This window comes from Lonchura striata, chromosome 9 (genome assembly GCF_046129695.1).
Source record: "Lonchura striata isolate bLonStr1 chromosome 9, bLonStr1.mat, whole genome shotgun sequence".
NCBI classification, from domain to species: Eukaryota; Metazoa; Chordata; class Aves; order Passeriformes; family Estrildidae; genus Lonchura; species Lonchura striata.
This window is the reverse complement of record NC_134611.1, coordinates 18,389,939-18,409,624: the sequence shown is the minus strand read 5'-3', so window position 1 is coordinate 18,409,624 and position 19,686 is coordinate 18,389,939. Positions and strand designations below refer to the sequence as shown.

The 19,686-nt window shown below is 42.7% G+C and overlaps 1 protein-coding gene across 1 annotated transcript in view; it reads left to right on the top strand.

Annotated features, from left to right (window-relative positions):
- The window catches only part of DDAH1 (dimethylarginine dimethylaminohydrolase 1), a 57,999-nt gene that overhangs the window by 31,855 nt on the left and 6,458 nt on the right, over positions 1 to 19,686 (top strand). Inside the window, exons 2-4 of the mRNA XM_021526786.3 lie at positions 8,878 to 8,977; positions 10,070 to 10,143; positions 10,715 to 10,834. Coding sequence (XP_021382461.1) covers positions 8,878 to 8,977; positions 10,070 to 10,143; positions 10,715 to 10,834 — 294 coding nt within the window. The remainder of the gene's footprint in view (positions 1 to 8,877; positions 8,978 to 10,069; positions 10,144 to 10,714; positions 10,835 to 19,686) is intronic.

Sequence of the window (19,686 nt, the reverse complement as noted above, 5' to 3'; positions counted from 1 at the left end):
CCTGCCAGCAGCCTGACAACTCACTGTGAGGAATCTAACAAAACCCATTTTAATGCAAAACAAATACTCTTGACGTTTTTTCCAGAAGTTTTTTATATTTGATTGATAAAACTAAGATTTAGTGAAGGAAGGATGAAATGAGTTGCTGAACTGCAAACTCAAATGAAAATTCATACCAGACTGAGCTTGGCTGAGCACTAGTGAAGCTGGGAGGTATTCATACCATTTACCACTGTGTTCAAATTGTGGGCACCTTGTTCAAGAAACTGCAAAGCCCCACATTTCCCTGTTGAGGGTATTTAATTATTTTTCATTTTTCCTTTCAAAAGATTTCCCTACCTTTAAATAAGCAGAATATCCTTGCCAAAGATCTTTCAGCCTCTTTAGAATAGGGCATTTAGATTACTGGGGACAAAGTGAGTGTCTTGAATGCTCTGTGTCAAGGCACGAACAAATGGCACAGAAACAGTAGTACAGTACAGAGTGAAACCTGACAACTTGGTGTTAAAGGAAAGGAATGCTACTGTATGGTTCGATTGTGATCAACTTATCTTCAAGTGGGTTTATTAGCAATTTAATGGAATATTGGTTATTCAAGAGCCATAATAGCCCTGGTTGAAATGTCCCTTCTGCACGGTTTTCCCATACCCTGTGGAATGAGCAGAATGTGACAGTTGAGCTTTCAACAGGCTTCATGAATTTTAAATACTTTTCAGCTGTAAAATGGGGCACATGGCGTTTGGTCAACGATGGACAAGGAGCTGGCAGCCGCTGAGGGTATTATGGGATATTGAGTGTCTGGGAGATAATGAATGCTTGGCTTATCCAGGTGCATTCTTGGCCTGCTGTGCATGTCCAGACAGAATGGAATATATTTCTCTGTCCAACATTTAACAATTGATCATTTTGTAATTGTAAGCAGAAAGTATTTAGAACATTATTTTCTCAGCATGCCTGTGTACGACTTAAATTTCATGTCATCATCTTTATCCAGCAAAATCTTCTCTGTTTTTCTGTAGCAATGCATTCATGCTCCTTAAACTTTTCCACTAACCTGATTTTATGCTTAGTGGATCTTAGAGAGTCCATTCTTCTAGTGACTTTAAATCTCCACCTTTTTAACATTTTTTTTTTCCCAGTGAATTTTTTAAACCTGACTGAAATTATTTCCACTTGCTGTGGGTTGAAATTTCAGCCCAACTTTTTGTAGCAAGTGAGCTGGTTGCTGGCTCCTGCTTTATGGGAAATAGTGTTCTTGCATTTTAAAGGCTAAATGGTGAGAGAGAGGAAGGAGAAACCCAGGCATGTTTTACTCCTGGTGGGCTGTGTAAAGTTGTTTTTATGCATCTCATTTCTGTTTAGATATTAAAACATAACATGTTCAAAGGATAACCAGATTAATTGTGTTTTTAAGTATATGTACCTGGAAGAGGAGGTTACTGCTTGAATTCCTGAGATCAGTTGGATTGGAGCTCCCCTCTTGCTCGATCAAGAAGCTTTTCTAGGACAAGAAACCCTAGAGGCCACCCCTTATTCTGGTTTTTCTACACAGGCCAGTCCCTCTCTGTACTGTCCTGGTCCAGCTTTGTCCATGTTTCCCCTTTCCTGTTGATCCCTGGTATGGCACTGTGCTCACCCCAGTCTCAGGTCACTCTCTTGGGGCAGTGGCCACTACACCAGGTACCAGCACATTCCTTGAGGCTGTTTCAGAAGTAGGGCAGTAAGTGGGTTTGGATCCATAATTAGCAGTGTGTGGGCAGTAACAAATGGGATTATTATCTCTGTGGCACTTTCTGAGCTCCATGGTTCATAAACCCCCAAAACTGTGCCAGAAACTGCACCGGGTTTTGGTGGAAGCTTTGGTTAAGCATGAAACTGTCTTAGAGCTGCAATCTAGAAGCATTAGTGTGGGATCTGTGTATCAGGAGAAGCTAACAAGTTGTCTTCTCCTTAAGAATACAGTTCAGAGTCCCTTGGTATTCCTTCTTGTTCCTCCTGTGGCCTTGTTTGAGGAAAAATGTTTGAGGCTTGAGGACAAGCTGTGCTGGTTGGTATTTTGGCACAGCCACTGAGCCAGGAGAGGCTGATCAATGCTGCTGTGTAACCACCCTGCCACCTGGGCAAGGCCTGGCCTTGGACTTTCATGTTGACAGAGGGGCAGGCTACCATCAGCTGAAATGCCAAAATAACTTCTTCTGGGTATGTGATGTTCAGCCCAGTTGAGTGAGGTCATGCTCAGATTACTCAGAACTGAGCAGACAGATGTGATTTGTGTGGGTGTCTTGGGAGCAGCATATCCACCCATGTCATCTGGGAGCGAGCTGCTGAGCAGCTGCTGAGCCACTCTGGGACCAGGCCACTGCTGCTCTTTACCTTTTCTCCCCTTCTCAAAAGAGGCCGTGGGGTGGACCCAAAGGCCCTATGTGGGTGAAAAGGGAGTTGATTGTCAAAAGCAAATATGTCAGCTGGTGGAAGTGGGAATGGCAGGTACAGAATGTCCCTTACCAGGGTGTGCTGGTGGCTGTTTGTAGGACAGAGCTAACCTTTTTTGTCTTGCTCTTAACACTCTTACTGCATGACCTTCATTGAATAGCAGTTCTGGAGTGTCTTGTTCTCGTGCTCTTTTCCTGATAAGCTTTCAAAAGCCAGGGCCCTTTCTGGTATCAACACTAGGAGCATGAGTTGGAAACTGCCACAACCCACATCCCACAAATTTCAGAGATGTGCACAAGTGTGTGTATCTGACCTACTTCAAGCAAAAAAAACCAACCAGGAGCGGGTTTTTATACTCAAAACCCCTCAAAACTATTACAGCACTACTTTATTTTCTTTGAAGCCTGTGCAAGTCCAGAAAGGCAGTGTTTATCATCAAAAGGAGACAGACTACCCTCATGTCCAAACAGAGCAGATTCGGGCAGGCAAGAACGTGGATTGTGACCAACATTGGTATCTGGTTTTGCAAAATTGAAGTCTACCCTTTCCTGGCCCCAGATTTGTCCATCTCTGTTTATAGCCTTTACTCAGAACCTTGCTGAAAAATGTATTATATATTGACACTGGCACTTTGTGAACTCAGACCTAATGGCTCCAGAAATAATCACCTTTGAGATTATTATAGTCCAACTTTTGCATATGTTAGATCTGTCATTTGCTTTGCACAGCTCGGAATGCCAGTTTTAAACACAATGAAGTAAAGTCTGAAATGCAGTATTTGTGATTTAACAAGCTGGAGAAATGGGTGGTGGATGTAAACTTTCAGGAGACAGTGCAGTAGTGTGTCTTGGACTGAGAGCCCTTTTTGTTAGAGCTGTGGTTGGTCTCTGGAGAGCTGAGCTGTGAGCACAGGGAGCTGAGCTCTGCTAGTTTAGAAACCTCATTGCACCTCTGGGTCGTGGGATGGTCTTCTGCCCTCTGAATCTCTCAGCATCCTTTTCTTTAAGACAGGGCTGGAGGCACCTTCTCCTTTTCACCAAGAGCTTGGACACAAAGGCAGATCAGTCATTGCAGTCATTAGAAGATGCCTGATTTGATACCATCTGCAGCTTCTGCCAAGCCCCAGCTGTGCCCCTGCCCATGGGGCATTTTGGGAGCCTGAGTGGCGCCTCACCCATGGCCCCACCACCCAGGGGAAAAGCTGCCCTGCTCTTGGCAGGTGTGAGATGGTGGCTTGCAAAATCATTTCCCTGTTTCCACTGTCTTTTGAAAAGATAATTTCCTTCTTCTGTCAATAACATAAATCCCATAATATGGTTAGAGCACAGGAGACCAGTAAATAATTTAGGAAGCAGCCTTTGTTTAGAGTGCATCAAGTCCTAATATAGAGAAGGAAAAAAGCCCCGCACATCAGTTACAGTAATTGGTGGAAGGCACCAGTTCGAAGGGTAATGAGCTCCATTTTTAAAGCACAAGGAAATTAGATTTTTATAAATGTCAAACACAGTTATTGTCCTCCTTCCTTGAAACAGAGCTGAGCTGGCTGGAGCCCATTGTCTCTCAATCAGCTTTGCTATGGATTAGACACATCCCGTCTCACACCAGGAATGTGCTTATTAGAAAAATATCACTGCACAAAGCATACAAGCTTTAACACTCAACCCATGTACTAATGGATACATGTACAATGAAACCCAGTGTCACGTTACAAACCTTAAGCTGACCTGAGATAATAAGATACAGAAATCTGAAAGGATACAGATGAGTGCTCTCTTTGTGTACAACATTTCTGACTACCTGGGATTTTAGTTTTCAAATAAAGGAGATAAAGTGAGGGAAGGTGACTTTTCCTCTTGGCTGCTTCTAAAAGAGTGGAAGTCTTCTTCATAGTGACAATGCTTATAATCAGGTAGTGTCCAAATATTTTATGTATTTTACTGGTGTCTCCTGGGTAACTGGGGTTTCACAGAGGACTTTTCACTGTTTTTTAGTTCTTTCCCAGAAAAAAAGCAAGAGGTGGTTATTTGTTTATACATCAAAGCTAGCTCTGTGAATTAGTCTTTCATTCATAATGAATGAAAATGTCACCAATATGTTTTAAGACACCATACTTCAGAAAATGGCTATCAGTTATTTGGAGAGGGTAAAGTGGAAGCAGAATAAAGAGCTTTGTAAACTCAACCCCCTTTCCTACATGCCTTTTTTTAACATTTTACTTGAGGATAACAATCACCTGTCCATCCTTAGCTTGAGATTGTATCTTGTTCCCACTCTGTAGGGGCTCTGTTAGAAAGCAGTACAATCCTTCAGCATGTGGGAAGATTTAAGGATGGAGCCAAGCTTTATAGTCCCCTTTTGCAGTGATGAGATAAAGATTCAAGCTACTTGTGTGGACTTTACCCCATGCTAACCCAACTCTGAATGCTGCATATGCTGTTTCCAAGGTAGTACTGTGTCAAAGACATTCCATGGACATGCTGTTGGAGACCCAGCTCAGGGACTGCTGCAGGATGGCTTTAGAGATGGTGGGGATCATGCAAATCTGTGCTGTCTCCTCTACAGGAAATTCAGAAGATAGGCTATTCAGTCCTAGTTTGTTTTTCTGGAATCTTTTATTTACAAGTGTGCTTCTTTTCTTTAAGTTCTTAAAGAACTTAACTTTTTTTTAAGTTGTCTTTTTAATAATGTCAGGTTTTCCATTCAGTCTTCTTCATCTCAGCTTGCACTTTTTTCGTCTCTGCTTCAACTGATTGTAGTTTCTAGTGTTGCCTGTAGGAAAAAAAAGAGTAACTTGAGACTTCTGCTTTACAGAAGCAAGGGATATTGAGAGATATTCCCAGCATGCATGCATCAGCAAACACGTGAACAGCACTTCCCAGTTAAAACTCTTAAGAATTTCTACTGGTTGCTTGAAATCCTTACAAAACAGTGTTCTGTAGCTTGAATCCATGAACACCCACCATGGAAAAGTGATCCAGCTATTTATATGGCAGTCATTATATTTGGTTAAATTTGGTTTTATAATCTAAAATTAACCCAGATGTTGGAGGAAAACAATGTGAGGATGTTACAAATATCTTTAAAGCCTTGGGCACCATGAAGCAAATTAAACTAATTTTCTTTGACTTTGGACAATTTTTAGTTCTGGTAACTTTCCTTACTGTCGTTGCTACAGCTTCATCAACCCCTGTAAATTAAATAAAGAAACAATTCAAGACATCTCTGATGTACCCTGGTAGTTAAATGGTAATCAGCAGCTTGTAATTAAAGCATCCATATGTTTCAAATCACAAATCCAAAGTCAGCAGTTACATTCCACTAGCCTCATTAGCTAGGCACTTCAGTTAATTGGTACTCTAGTGCAAGGGTTATTAGTTGGCCTTCTGGGCCAGGGATGGGAAGTGCTGCTGCCTCCCTGCCTGCCCCTCCCTGGGAGCTCCGTGCTGCCCTTGCTCACTGCAGTGGTCTCTCTTCTCAGCAGCAAGCATGGCTTGCAATGCTCAGGTAAAAGCAGGTTTCCCACCTGCTAAAGGGAGCTCACACCCACATTGGTGACTGGTGTCTCATCACAGCAACTGCTGCCCATCCCTGGTCGCAACTCTCATCACAATTGTTGCACGTTCCTGGTCCCATTAGGTCTTCAGGAAGCCTTGAGGCTTGAGCTTCACTACATGAGGCACCTTCATGTAGTGTCTGCAGGCTGCCCAGGTTTTACACCTCTTACATCTCTCAAATGTTGTTCTGTGGTCTGGAGAAGCTTTTGTGTCTCCCATGGAAAGTGGGTGTGGTGGTCCTCTGCCACAGTGACATCCACAGCTCTGCTGATGCTTCTACTTCTGGAGACATGGTCAGGGAGGAGGGCAGGAGTGCTGTGGGGAGTGGGTGCATGGCAGGGGCAGCCACTGGCTTGGCTTCCTCTGCAAGCCCAGACAGCTTCTGTTGGGAGCACCTGCTCAGCAGCACATCTGCTGAAAGGGCTTTCTCTTCTTGCTGTTTTGGATTTAGAAGCTGCTGGAGGTTGTAAATTATTTGAAGATAGGTGACCATGCAACAGGCTGGGTGAACCTGTTTTTTCTTGTCATTTGGCCTTCTGCCTTAAATACTCCCATCTGATGGTTTTATTTATTTATTCTAACTGCCTATGACTGGTGTCCCAATTGTGAGTTTGACTGTCTGCCTCATGTCAGCACAAAAGCGAATCTGTGTGTTCTTGGAATGGAACCCTGCTTTTATCATGCTGCATCCCCATTACTCCACATTAAACAATTGTTTTCTTCTTTGGAGTCTGTTGACTCTTATGCACATAGCACCTGCACAGTAAAACCCACTGGGCTTCACAGAAAGAAGAAAGAAATCATTCTGCTATCAGCATACGGATGTTATGAAATGTTGTCATGTTTGTACAACAGCAGTTTTCCAATATTACCTCAGCTGTTCCCCTTTTATTTCTAAAACACTACATGGGTCCGATACACATTATAAACATTATAATTTAAAAAATGCTGGAGGTAAAACAACAAGACTAAGAAAGATGAAGCCTTTCTACTAGACCTGGAGACTCTTGAGTGCCAGGTTTCTGCCTGAAGTTATTTTAGCATTGGGTGAAAGACAGAGGAGCAAAAAAGAAGTGTTAATTGTAAAAGGCATGCTGTAGGCTCATTCCAGGCTGCATGCCAAGGCCTTAGATGGTCCTTTGTGTGGGAAGGATGAATCCCTTGCTATCAGAAACCCCCTGGATACAGTTCTGAGTTGTAGTCTAACCCATCAGAGTTCTGCAGGTTCTGCACAAAGATCTGCCTCTCTTCTTCACAAGTTTAAACTGAGGCACCTACTTTAACAGTGTGTTTGTCCAGAGCTTTTTCTCAAGTGGCTGGAGAGTGAGAAGATGCTGCAAAAGAAGAGAAACCTCCAGAGAGCAGATCAGGCTTGGATACAGTGCTGTTCCCAGTGAATCCCACACAGAGCAACATCACCTGTCCCAACAGCCCATGGGGACCTTTCCTTGCCTTCTGAGTCTGGGCTCAGGGTTAATGGGATCACTCATAAATGCCACATTGCTGAGTCATGGAAAATGAGCAGGAAAAAGTAGCTTAGGTGGATCATGTCTGTCTCTTTCCTTATTCCCTGCAGCCAGCACTGCTCTTAGGAAGGTGTGTCAGCCAAGCTGTGTGCTGCTCTTGCATTGAGGCTGCCACAGTGAATGTGAAGGACCTCATATGTCCTTCCTCTGCTATGGCAGGTGTAGTTTGAGAGAGCTAGGAGTGGGGCTGCTAGAATTGCCTCTCTTGTTGTATAGTGCCATGAGACTAGCATGGTGTCACTTGTTTTAGCTTAATGTGTTTTTTTCTAGAAATACTTATTTTAGCACTTTAAATAGATGAGTGACCTATGGGACATGCAAAAATATAAAAGGAGTTCACTGTGTTTGCCATGTTTATTAATGCTTTCTGGGCACCTCTAGTTAACCATGGTGAGGAAGTTTCCTTGAACATGAAGATGCTGCTGTGTGCGATCAAGTTCACAGCTTTCTGTAGATGAGCTCTTATTTTCATTGACATTCTGCAAGTTTTAGGTTTATGTTTTTGTTGAATGGTTGATTGTGTGTAGGTCCTTGTTTTGGCTTACAAGGTGCCACAGTGATGTTGTTTGAACACAGCCCCTATTCTGGATGGCAAGTGATATGAGCCTCTATAGAAACAGATTCTGCTTTAGGCATCCTCAGCAGCCCTTACTGGGAAAGAAGGAGCCCACTGAAGCTGCATTCCCTGCTCCTAGTACAAGCTTCTTTCAGCAGGAAACAGGCTCTGACTTCCAGCCAGCTGTGTGGCTCTCCACAGCAAGCAGTAAGCCCCACAATGTATAAGCATGAAATGTCTTGTAATTCTGAAGCAGGGTAGCTCAAACATGCAAGGAGAACTAGTGCCTAGTAAAATTGCAAAGCCATAAAGAATTTGAACATTTACTGACTGGGGGATTTGTTTTTTCCTGTGGGCTGAAGAGGGACTTGCAGTAGAACTGCGGCCTCCATGGCTGGCAGAACCACCTCTGTGTCTGAGCAGAGTGGAAGGAAAGAACCTCACTCCTCTGCTGGTGCTTTTTCTGGCCCAAATCTGAGGGACAAGGTTTGCAAGAGGATATTGCTGTGCAGAGGGACTAGACTTCACATGTGCTTTGGACCCCTTGTCTGTCCCTCCTGGATGCTGCGTGGCTGCTCTGCAAAGACAAGAGCCTGGTCTCTGCCACTTGCAGCCCATCCCCCCGACCACAGAGACCTCTGATGCAGGTGGGCAACTGTGATGGGCAGGGCCACAAAGGACCCTGCCATCCATCTTGCTAAAGGGGCATTAAAAGGCTTTAATTCTTAATAATTAGATGTATTTCTGGCAGGTTTTTAAAGAATTTTTCAACAGCACAATATGTCTTTAATAACTTTCTTTTAAACAGGTTGAAGCCATGAAGAGAGTACTAGAAAGCCTCAACCTTAATATAGTTGAGATGGTGGATGAAAATGCAACCTTGGATGGTGGAGATGTCTTATTTACAGGTATAATAATTACAGGTAGTGAATTTGCTATTTGCATTTTCTGACTGCCCTAAAGACTGCACATTGTTTGATACCAGCATAATAAAATGTCACTCCTGTGGTTTGCTGAATCTGTTGTTTGCTAAATGTCATGAAGTTGCTGGGAGATGAGTACTCAGTGCAGCCCTCAATGTCCTGCCTAATACCTGAATAAATGGAGTAGCAGTACACACACTACAAAGAACAGCACTGTGCATACAGATTTTATTTTAGCTTGTAAAGTGCCAATAAGAAAAATGCTTTCAGTAGTCAGCTGTCTGGGGTTGTTTCATATTTCTTATTATGAGCAGCTAACATTCACCAGACTCATTTTCAGGACTTGTAAAGGCTTGATGCAGACAATTGTCACTAGTTCAATGAATTAAATGCAAAAAAATGCATTTTTAGTTTATCAAGGATGTGGTGGAGCTGCCTGTCAGATGTCATGAGCCTTACATGCGTGGTTGACTTCAAAGATGAAGATACTGCCTGTGTTTTTTATATCATTAAACCCATTAGGCATTTTCTCACATCAGCTGCACACAGGGCTGCTCCCTGCCTGTGCTGAATGAGCCTGTTTGTTTTGATCAGCATCACAGGAGACTGGCTGCCTGCCTTAGTGCACCACAGGCAAAGAGGGGTCTCCTACAGAGGCAGATCAGGAAGGGAGGCCTTCCTAAGGCACTGCAGATCCAGCACTGATTTTCTCTGGTGCTGGAGGATGCTGATGACTGCAGATCTGCCTTGAGATGAGAGGAAATCTCAAAGGGAGAGGGAAATGGTCAATCAGTAGTGTACTAATCCAGCCCAGCTGTTGTCTTTCCTGACCCAATGACCACTGGAGAGATTTAGAAGAGGAAGCTATTTATGCTTCTGGTTAAATATGTCTTGTGGCAAAAGATTAATTGCTTTAGATTACAACTCACAATTGTGCAGCTCACAATTGCAGGTTGCATTCTTTTATGCTGAATTTTCATTTTAAATACTCAGCTTGATAAAAGAAACCTAGAACATGAAAATCCTTGAAAAATTGCTTCAGAATACCTCTAAAGCTAGTCTGCTTTTTCATTCCAGGCAGAGAATTTTTCGTAGGTCTTTCCAAGCGGACAAATCAACGTGGTGCAGAAATTCTGGCTGACACATTTAAGGTTTGTAGATTCCTTCATGTCACAGGAAATAGAAGGTGTCATTCACTGAACTAATTGAACAATTGTACTGGCCAAGATGTTTGTCTTACTCATGTACTTTATTTAAGACCTAATTTAAAAAACCCAAAGGTACAAGTTGCTGAAAGGTTTGAGCATCCTGTAAAGTGAAAGATGCTGAAGTTGGATCTGAAATGTGAGATTGCTGCATAAAAATCAGTTAGATAGTGGGAGGCTGTTATTTTTTGAGAGCATGTAAACACTCAGGTTCTTCATGTTCTCATGTATCAGCCCTGTGTTGTTATTGCTGGTTCCTGGAGAAGTTTTATGTACCTACTTTTTAATTAAGCATTTTAATGTATTTCTTTATGGCTGTAACAATATTTGAAACATTTTCTGGATTTTATGCCAGTCTCCAGGCAAGACAAGCTGGTTCAGAGTTTTTAAACAGTTGATACTGTGCCCAGGGGTTGATAATTTGCAGAGAGTAAAATTAATTATGGGATGTCTCCATATAATTATGGAACTAGGACACTTTAAAAATATTTATAGCACTTTCTTTGCTCCCATACAGGATTATGCTGTCTCCACAGTCCCTGTTCATGATTCTTTGCATCTGAAGAGCTTTTGCAGCATGGCTGGACCAAACTTGATTGCTATTGGATCAAGTGAAGCTGCACAGAAAGCCCTCAAGGTAAAGCACCTAAGAAAACATTCTAAACAGCATATCTCTTTCTGATCTTTTTAAAATATCTGCTTAAGGATGCTGGAATAAGGATGCTGGAATTTTAAAATACATATTGATTGGTGAAAGAGGAAACAACAGCTTCATGTTAGGGCCTCCTGTATGTGCAAACCATAAAGAATGGCTATGTCAGGCAAGAGAGTGGTGATGTTGATTTAACTTTAGTTATCTTAAGGAAATAAACAGAATATACAGGTTATTATTTACAGCTTTTTAGACTAAAAATCTGATAATTTGGTGTTAAAAGGGAGGAAGGAGATATAGTCAGACCAGTGGAGATATTTATTTCAGATGTTGCCATGAGGAAACTTGTCTTTTATAATTCATGGAAGGGAAGTAAAAGTTCCATCATGAAGAAGGAAGAAGAGGCCCTACACTTGTATAGAGTGTTTATAAACATGAGCAAAATTCAACTACAACACTGGTTGCCCAGTGCTGCAATTTGAATTTGAGCCAGGGCTAATCTGAGAAGTCATCAGTTTGATTAAACCCTTCTGCACAGCTTGGCTAATCATGTTGCAGTCCATCAGTTTAGCTATTGTAACCAAAACTATTTTTTGTCTAACTTGATCAAATATTGCTGGTAACTAACCATCAAGCAAACACCAGCATTAATCAAGGTTAAGTAATAAGCAGATACATTTTTAAAAGAACATGGTAATTAACAAGATAATCTAGCAATCTGATTGTTGGTGGATATATTTTTAAAAATAAATCAACTGTCGTTTTTCAGTGTGTTTCTTCGCACTGGACATTTAGCAGCACATTTGCATGTGTTTGAGGATGATGTTTGCTCACACCCTACCAGCTGAGGTTAGGGAGTCTGGGCTGGAGCAGGGTTTTGGCCATGCCATGTGCTCTTCTCATGCTCCTCGAGAGCTGACAGGTGACACGAGGCAGCCATGTCACAGCAACACACGGAGTTACCCAGAACATGTTCCAGTGAGTTGCATCTGGCTGTTTGTCCAGGAGTCTAAATCTCTTATGAGAAATTATTGGCAAACAAATGGGTAAATTGTCTGTCTTGGAAATTATGGCATTTACAGTGCTGCTGATCATCAGCTTTCCCTAACATTTGAATTCTTGTTTTTTGACAGTGTCTTTGTATTTGTTTTCTTGCCACCAAAGCAAAAAAAGCTCAGTTGGCAATCAGCTTCTTGCAGTCTTGTGGAAATGCAAGTGCAAGAGGATCTTGGAGGAACTGACACTTGGAATTAAGAGCTGCTCCTTGGATTTCAGCAGATCAGCTGAGCTGTAGCAGTGCTGTCAGCTGTTCTGTTACCCAGCAGAGTCTGTGGCAGTACAGTCCCCTCAGCTCTTGCTGAGTCTGTTGCCTGGCACAGCCCAGCATGCCACTCCTTTATTGTAATAGCTTGTTATTTTAAACTCCTCCTTCATGTTGCCATTTTTTGTGACTGGAAATGCAATCATACAAGCAAGATGATTGAACTGTCTTTAACCATCTCTAGTAATTGAGTTGTTTTCACATGTCACGTTAGGCAACTGCTACTAGTGAGCTGCTACATCATGCTACGCTAACATTTTACATTTAAAACAGGATTTAGCTGCTTGCATTCTTGCTTGAAATAGAGATTTTTCTTGATTTTTCTTACTGGTGCAACTTATGTATCCTTACAATATTTTAAAAATAGAAAAAGAAATTGCATCTGGTGCTCACATATGGCCAAGTGCAATTAATCGTGAGTTCAGTGCAGTATGTGTAATGTAAAGCTCTGCAAGTGAGCTGGGAAATTAATCCACAGAGTTTAGGATAATAGACCACATGCTAAAAGCAGATAATAAATCAGAAATTACATTTTAACCATTAAATCCTCTTCAGGTTTTGGCAAGTGTAGTGTATTTATTTGGACTGCAGATAAAAAGTGGCACTTGAGGAAACTTGGTGAAAGAAAGAGACAGATTAAGTGCAGAAAATACTGGGGCCTCTGGTGACTATCACATCTGAAACTTTAACTTCCCTCTGCTGTTTTCAGCATGCATTTAATTCTTTCTTGTAGTTAAACCTGTTTATAATTCCATACATGTAATTCCACATTTGAACATGAGCCGTGGCTGTTGAGATGATGAAGCCTGGGATTACTTTTCAGGTCCCTCGGTGAGGCCAGGATTTCCTGTAAACATGTCACCTTTGGGCTCTGATCATGCTCTGCCAGAGTTGCTGACCTTTACTGTGAACGTGAATGAGGTCAGATTTGGGCTGCGACGGTGCCAGTCCCAGTGTAGGGAGTTGATGTGGCAGTGCTGCAGGTGAGCACTCTGCACTACTTTTTTCCCAACAAGGGGCAGAGCCCTGGGGTCTTCTTCTGGGACAGCAGAAGAGCAGGAACTGGCCCAAGACATAATCCAGTTCAGGTTCCAGAAGCAAAGGCAAAACCTAGGCAAGGTGACGATGGGAACTGTGACACAGCATCTGTTGCACACTCATTTCTGTGTTCTCTCGCTCGATATTAAATTGTATTGGTTGATATGGAGCACAATTTCCTTCCACTTTGTGATGAGTGAAGACTTGGACAGCAGCAGAAGATTGTGGGCACAATCCTTGATCAGACCATCTCTGTCACCCTTTGGATAACTCAGTAGTAATCCCAAAGCATCTGAGGGTCGCACACGATGTTCCCAGCTTTGACAAGCTCAGCTATTCCCTTGCAAGCAGTGTGGGTTGTATCTCTAGCAAGTTCCTACTAATGAAGTTGTTCTCTCACTGTTGAGAAATGAGTCTGTCCTTTGGGTAGGCTCTGATACCAGGCATTGACCAAAAGACCAGCCCTGGGGTCTCCCCACAGGACAGGTAGAGAAAGCCTTGATGTGAATGCACTGATCTGGGGTAGTGCAGGGGGTGTGGAGGGTCACTGATGGATCTTGGAAGGGAGAGCACTCATCCCACCATATGGCCTGAGCTCAGCCCTGCAGTCAGCTGAGTCTGGCATATTTCTCCCGAGATCTGGAATAACAGAGGGGCATGTGAAACATCTGGGATTTCAGTTGGTCACTTGAGAGGAGTGTATGCTAATTACAGAGGCAGTGTGGCAGTGGCAGATGTCAGGACTGAGTGGCATTGCCAGGGTGCAAGGCAGCTGATAGTGTAACCTCTCGTGTCCCCTCACAGACTTGTCCCAGCTGGACCCAGAGCAGTGGTCACATCTCGTGTTGGTCCTTGGTATCTTGGAGTCCAGACTCTGTATTCAATGGGATTTCTTTATGGTCAGGACTCTGTTGGAAAATCTACAATAGTGTAATGCCACAAATTTAGCAATATACCTTTCTTTTTTCCTTCTGCTTTCAATAAAAGCTTGGACATGACTGTCCTGCCTTGTTCTTGACTCTCTCATTCAATATCTTCTGTTGGGAGTGGAGCTGCTCGTTCTTCCCTAAATTATTCCCTGGAGGATGCTTTTGCTAATGCAGCTGTTTTGACAGTGGTCAAGGGAGGCTTATCAAAACCACATCTGAAGGATAATATAGAAAGGAGTCTCTTTTGGGTAACTATGCCCTTGGTCTGTATCCAAGCTATGATCAGAGCAGAGCTTTTAAAGACTTGAGCACAAGGAGTTGTTCTTGCATTGGCAGTTGCCCCCATTCCTTTGATTAAATGCCTTTTGTTCTTACTCCATCTTGTGTAACTGAAGTCTCTGCCGTGTGCCAGCTTTTGAAGAGCTGAGTACTGTTTCCCTGCATGACAGGAGGGTTGTAGTGCCTGGGTAATGCAGAGGGGTTCCCAGCTTCCACAGAAGTGCCTCCAGACACCTAAGGGAGAACTTCATCTCTCTGGTGTTCTTGGAAAACAGCCTGTACTGCTTTTTCCATGCAGCAGGAAAAGGCTCAGCTAAATCTGCTTTTTCTATTGTCTGTATAGCAACTGTCTTTTCTAGTAATGCACAAGTTTTGCATGAAAACATTATCTCTTCTTCCTTAAGAATTCATCATTTCTGCTTCTGCTTATTCCCCACATGAAGTCATAATCCTCTATTTATGCTATCACAATGGGTTGCTGTGGAAATCATTACTAATATTAATAACCCAAAGAAGATGACATCAGGTAGGGAATTAGCAGAAAGTGCAGATGAATGCTGACTTTTTTTGTAATGCGAGAACAAAGAAGTGTTCAGAAGAAATACAAAGAAGTTTCCCCTTAAAGCTAAACATTAAAAACTGAGACTTTACTTCTCTCAGCCTTGTAGATAGGAAAATTAATCCATTTATAATCAATCAATAAATGAATCAACTTATAAAATTTTATTTACTTTCCTTTTTCTGCTTCTGATTCTTCATTACTTTATGAATTATGGGTACATATCATCTCAGAGGATGTAGGACTTCTCTGAGTGCCAGATGACCTCCTACCTTAAAAACTCATCTCATTGTGTTTTACTTTGAATTAATTTTAGATGATGTAATAGCCACTGCACTTATCTGAGTTTTAGTGCTGTTCAGTTTGCATATATGCAAAAGGAAGATACTCAAAAGTATATATGTATATACTAGAGATGATTGTATTAATCAGTTTTGTTTGTTTGTTTTTAAAGGGTGAGGAAAGTGTCCCTTTCAGTACATGTTTTTCCTCAAAAGTTAGGCTGTCAGCCACAGGAGCTGGGTCAGAGGCTGCCTGAGAAGATGTCATTGGCTTTGCGTAAATGGAGACTCATGTTTCTATTCCTTTGCTTCTTTTTTCCCCTTTGACTATTCTCTCCCTGGGTTCCTGTTCCAAATGACAGGATGTTCGTGCTCCTGCCTTTTCGACTGAAAACAACAGCCCACATAATCCGCTTCCTTTTCTCTTCCCAGGTCGTGGTTTCCCTTTGCAGTGGTCCTTGGCAGAGCTGGCAGGCAGGTGACAGTGTGGCCATGAGGGATGGTGGCTCAGGGGGCAGAGCAGTGCAGGTGTGCACACAAATGACACTCGGTGCCCATTGCATCTGCGGTGATGCAAAAGGCATCCTGTGCCAGGAAAAGCAGGAGCAGGGCGGGAGAGGTTGCTTAAAAGAACTCTTCCTTCTGGAAAACATGACTGAGAGGGTGCAGCAGGGAGGCAAAGCCCAAAGCCCAGCTGCTGAGACCGTGGGTGTTAGGCGGGAATTAAAGCAACACTCTGGCTGTGGATGGACTAAGAAATCTGGAGTACTGACCATGGCAGACCAGGGCCCTGCTGCCTTCAAAGAGATCTTCAGTGTGGCTTGCATCTCTAGGTCTGTGCTGTCCTGTCCTGTATCTCTATCAGACTTCTTGGTGCCTGACAAGAAGGCTTAGGTCATTCTCCTTTGATGCTGCTCACAGTGGCTGTGATGGCCCCTTCCTTACTGAGCCTACTACACTGTTGTCTCTTCTGCCTGTCTGCATATCAGGGGGGACACTCCTGATAGATCTTGACATTCCAGCAAGGTCTCTGGCTTTTCCAGCTCTGCTCTTCTGTCCCCTCTGGCCAGCCTAGCCAAGTGTTTCATGGTCACTGCTTTGTTTGAAGGAAACTGAGAAGCTGCTGAGTCCCTGTAGAAGGCACACGGCATTGTGGCACAGCTCATCAGCTCCACTCTGTCCTGTACTTTCTTGTGTTGAACCCAAAAGCTGCTGCTTTCTCTCTCCAGTGCCAATTGTTTCTCTAAATATGAAGAAATGAGGAAGGAACCTAAAGGACAGGCAGGGCAATAAATCAGTGAATGAATTTTGGTTTCAGTGTAAAGTGGTGTGCAACTAGGACAAGAGAGAATGACAATCCTGAATGTTACTCTGATGTTATTCAGAGTATCACATACGAAATAATGTGCTCTGACTGATCATTACTGCAGAAATGAGATCCTGAGCTTGTTGAAGTTTCTAGCTCAGCTGAAAACCAAATGGAGAACATAATTTTGCCACTGATAAAGCTGTGGTGCATCTGCATGTGGTCTGTTGTGTGCACTTTGCATGCATAGGCCCTCCATTTCAAAAAAGGTGAAGTATGACTGGAAGGATTCAGAAAAGTTCCATAAGGACTAACAGATGCCTGGACAGCTTGCCTAAGGAGACAAACTAAGCAAGCTATGACTATAACTTGGAAAAAAGACAACTAAGATAGGGTCAGAGATGCTTAAAAAGTCAGGATTGATGTGGAAAAGTTGACTGGGGATCAGTTGTTTACTGTGTCTTCCAGTACAAGAATCAGGGGAGCTCTAAAAGTATGTAAAGGTAAGATCTAAAGGGGCAAATTAAAAAAAAAAAAAAAAAAAAGAAAGGAAAATAAATGTTTCCTTGCACAGTACCTGTCTGAACTCTGTAGCTACCTTGCTACATGTTCAAAAGCAAACTGGCAGACTCCTGGGCCTGGGACAGTGCTGAGCTGGTATCACTCTGTATGACAGCTGATGAGTTGAGGTTCCTGGAAACCATGAACCAAATCTTGGTCACCTCCACTCTCTATCTTGGGATGCAAAAGTGGGTACCATCGCTTCTCACCCGAGACTGGAGACAGCCTACCATGCAGCACTAAAGAAAGAAACTCTTCTGGGTGCTGCAAGAATTTTTAAAAAGCAGATTTGGCAATCAGCAGTATTTTCCAGGTAGCAAGCACTAATTTACCTTTCTCAGCTGTCCCTCCAGATGGCAGTAGGCTGGCCATGTGCCTGTCCTTACTTTTACCTTTGCTGCATAATGGCATAGCCTGACATTGGTCCCAGACAAGTGATCTTTCCTCCAAGGAGAAAAGAAACATGTTGATCATCCAAACTTCCATCCACCCTGGGGCTGTGTGACTGCCTATTGCTCTTATTGCAGTTTTAGTTGCCGTGCACCATAAAAATACTTAATTTTTGTTATTGTAGGTGAAACCTTGAGGTAGTTTAATTTTTTCTCACACCTTTCATTCTCTTGGATCCCAGGCCAAAGGTTGCTTAATCATCAGTGTCAAATGGGCTAAAGTTCAATGTGCTTGGAAAGAAAGAAAAGAGGTGGGATAGAAGAATTATCTTAAATAGTTTGACATGACTAGTTTTCTTTTAAGAATACTTTGACTGGAAGGATTTAAGAAAGGACAGCTGAAAGCTGATGAGGGAATGATCCCATGGGTGTAGGGTTACATACATTCCACTTGAGCTTAGATTTGATTTTTCTTTTAAATGCTGGCAGTCAGGAAAACACTGGCTAATCAATACAAACATCAAACCCTGGAAATCTGGGCTTCTCTGTCAGCATCACACAGGCATTTTTAAGTGTGGTGCTCAATGCCCTGTTGGCAAGAGGAACATTCAGTGTATGTTTGGTTTTGCTTGTGGGGAGTTGGAGATAAAAATGTGCATTGCCACTGGGTTTGGTTGCTGTCAGTCCTGCAGCAATCTGGGTGTGAGTAGGTCCCAGAGTGAGTAAGCAGCAGGGCTCAGACTGGGGCCTTCCTCATGGAGGGGAGAACATTTGTAGCTAGGCTTGGCCTCTTTTAAAAGTGCATGCAGTCATCTTAGTTCTGTCAGAGATAATGGACCCAAAACGCATACACTTTTTTCCTTCATGTATAATGCTGCTTCATAGTTAGGATTATTTAGCTTATCCATTACCTCAGTTGTCTGAGGACACACTGTAAAAAAACTATAGAGAAGGCATTTTAGGCTATGTGGATGACTTCAACATAAGGAAAGCATGACTAAGGGCTGAGAGAATGTGCAGTGAAAATTACTCTCTTCAGGCTGAAGAAAATTCCCAGAAAAACTAGGCACACGGGAAGTGCCTGGCTCTTAACATAGCTGGTTGTACAATGTTTGTGGACAGAAAGCCAGCCTCTATAAATGCATCATATTTTGAGATGTATCTGATAGAAAATACAATCAAAGGACCTTGCTTTTATCTCCTTTTCTCTGCCCTGGAGTCAATCTGGCCAGGCACGTGTACTTAATGACTTCACATAATAGAAATACAGAAAACCACATGAGTCTGCAAAGTGCCCTGATTGTGTCGTATTGGTGCATTTCTGCTGCATCCAGAGCCTCCCTGTGGGGCAGGTTTGGGGTGTTACTGCCTGGGCACTCTCAAGTAAGTGGTTTTTGAAATTTTACTGCAAGAGTCAGTAGTTATAACAGCGATAAAAGCTTGCAAATATGATTTTCTTCTTATCTTAAGAGCTGAGGAAGAGAGTAATCTTGTGTTGTCAAACCTCCAGTTAGCAATAAAAGCTTTCTTGTGGTGTTGTTCTGGCTAGCTGAGATCCCAGTCCCACTATCACAGCTGTGTCCTCAAGACTCCTGTGCGGCTTTGTCTCACTTTCTCACTCAGGTTTTCTCATTTGTTTCTGAACTAATTCAGCCACCGTTTACGTGCTTTTTAATATTGAAAACAATCCTTTTAATGTGTCCTTGGCATCATCTCCTAGGCTCCTCAAAGCCAGTCCTTGGGGTACTAGGGCCCTGCCACTTGTCCTTTTTTTCTGCTTGCTGGTGTGGTTCCTACTTCAGCATCTTGCAGAAGCAAATGAACGGGGGGCTTGTCTTTACCCTTCTGCTTAAGAATTCTTTAATAATTTCATATGGAAGCATTTCACAGTGATATTCACAGTATGTTTCTGATGTTCCTACAGAAAACCTGCAATATCAGAATTCTGTTTCCAAAAAGGAGTGGAGAAAGAGCAGCTGTTTGGGAGCTTAGTGAAATCCAGACATAGTGGCTTTTCTTTTACTGATACATGTATTTTAGTGCAGTATTAATAAAGGTTTCCTTAGTCAAGACTTAAAAACATTGTATAGGAAGGAACAGGGAAGCTGCAGATAGAGGCCATGTCTGCTCACTCTGGTTACCAGGTATAAGAGCCACAGTAGGTGCAGGGCATC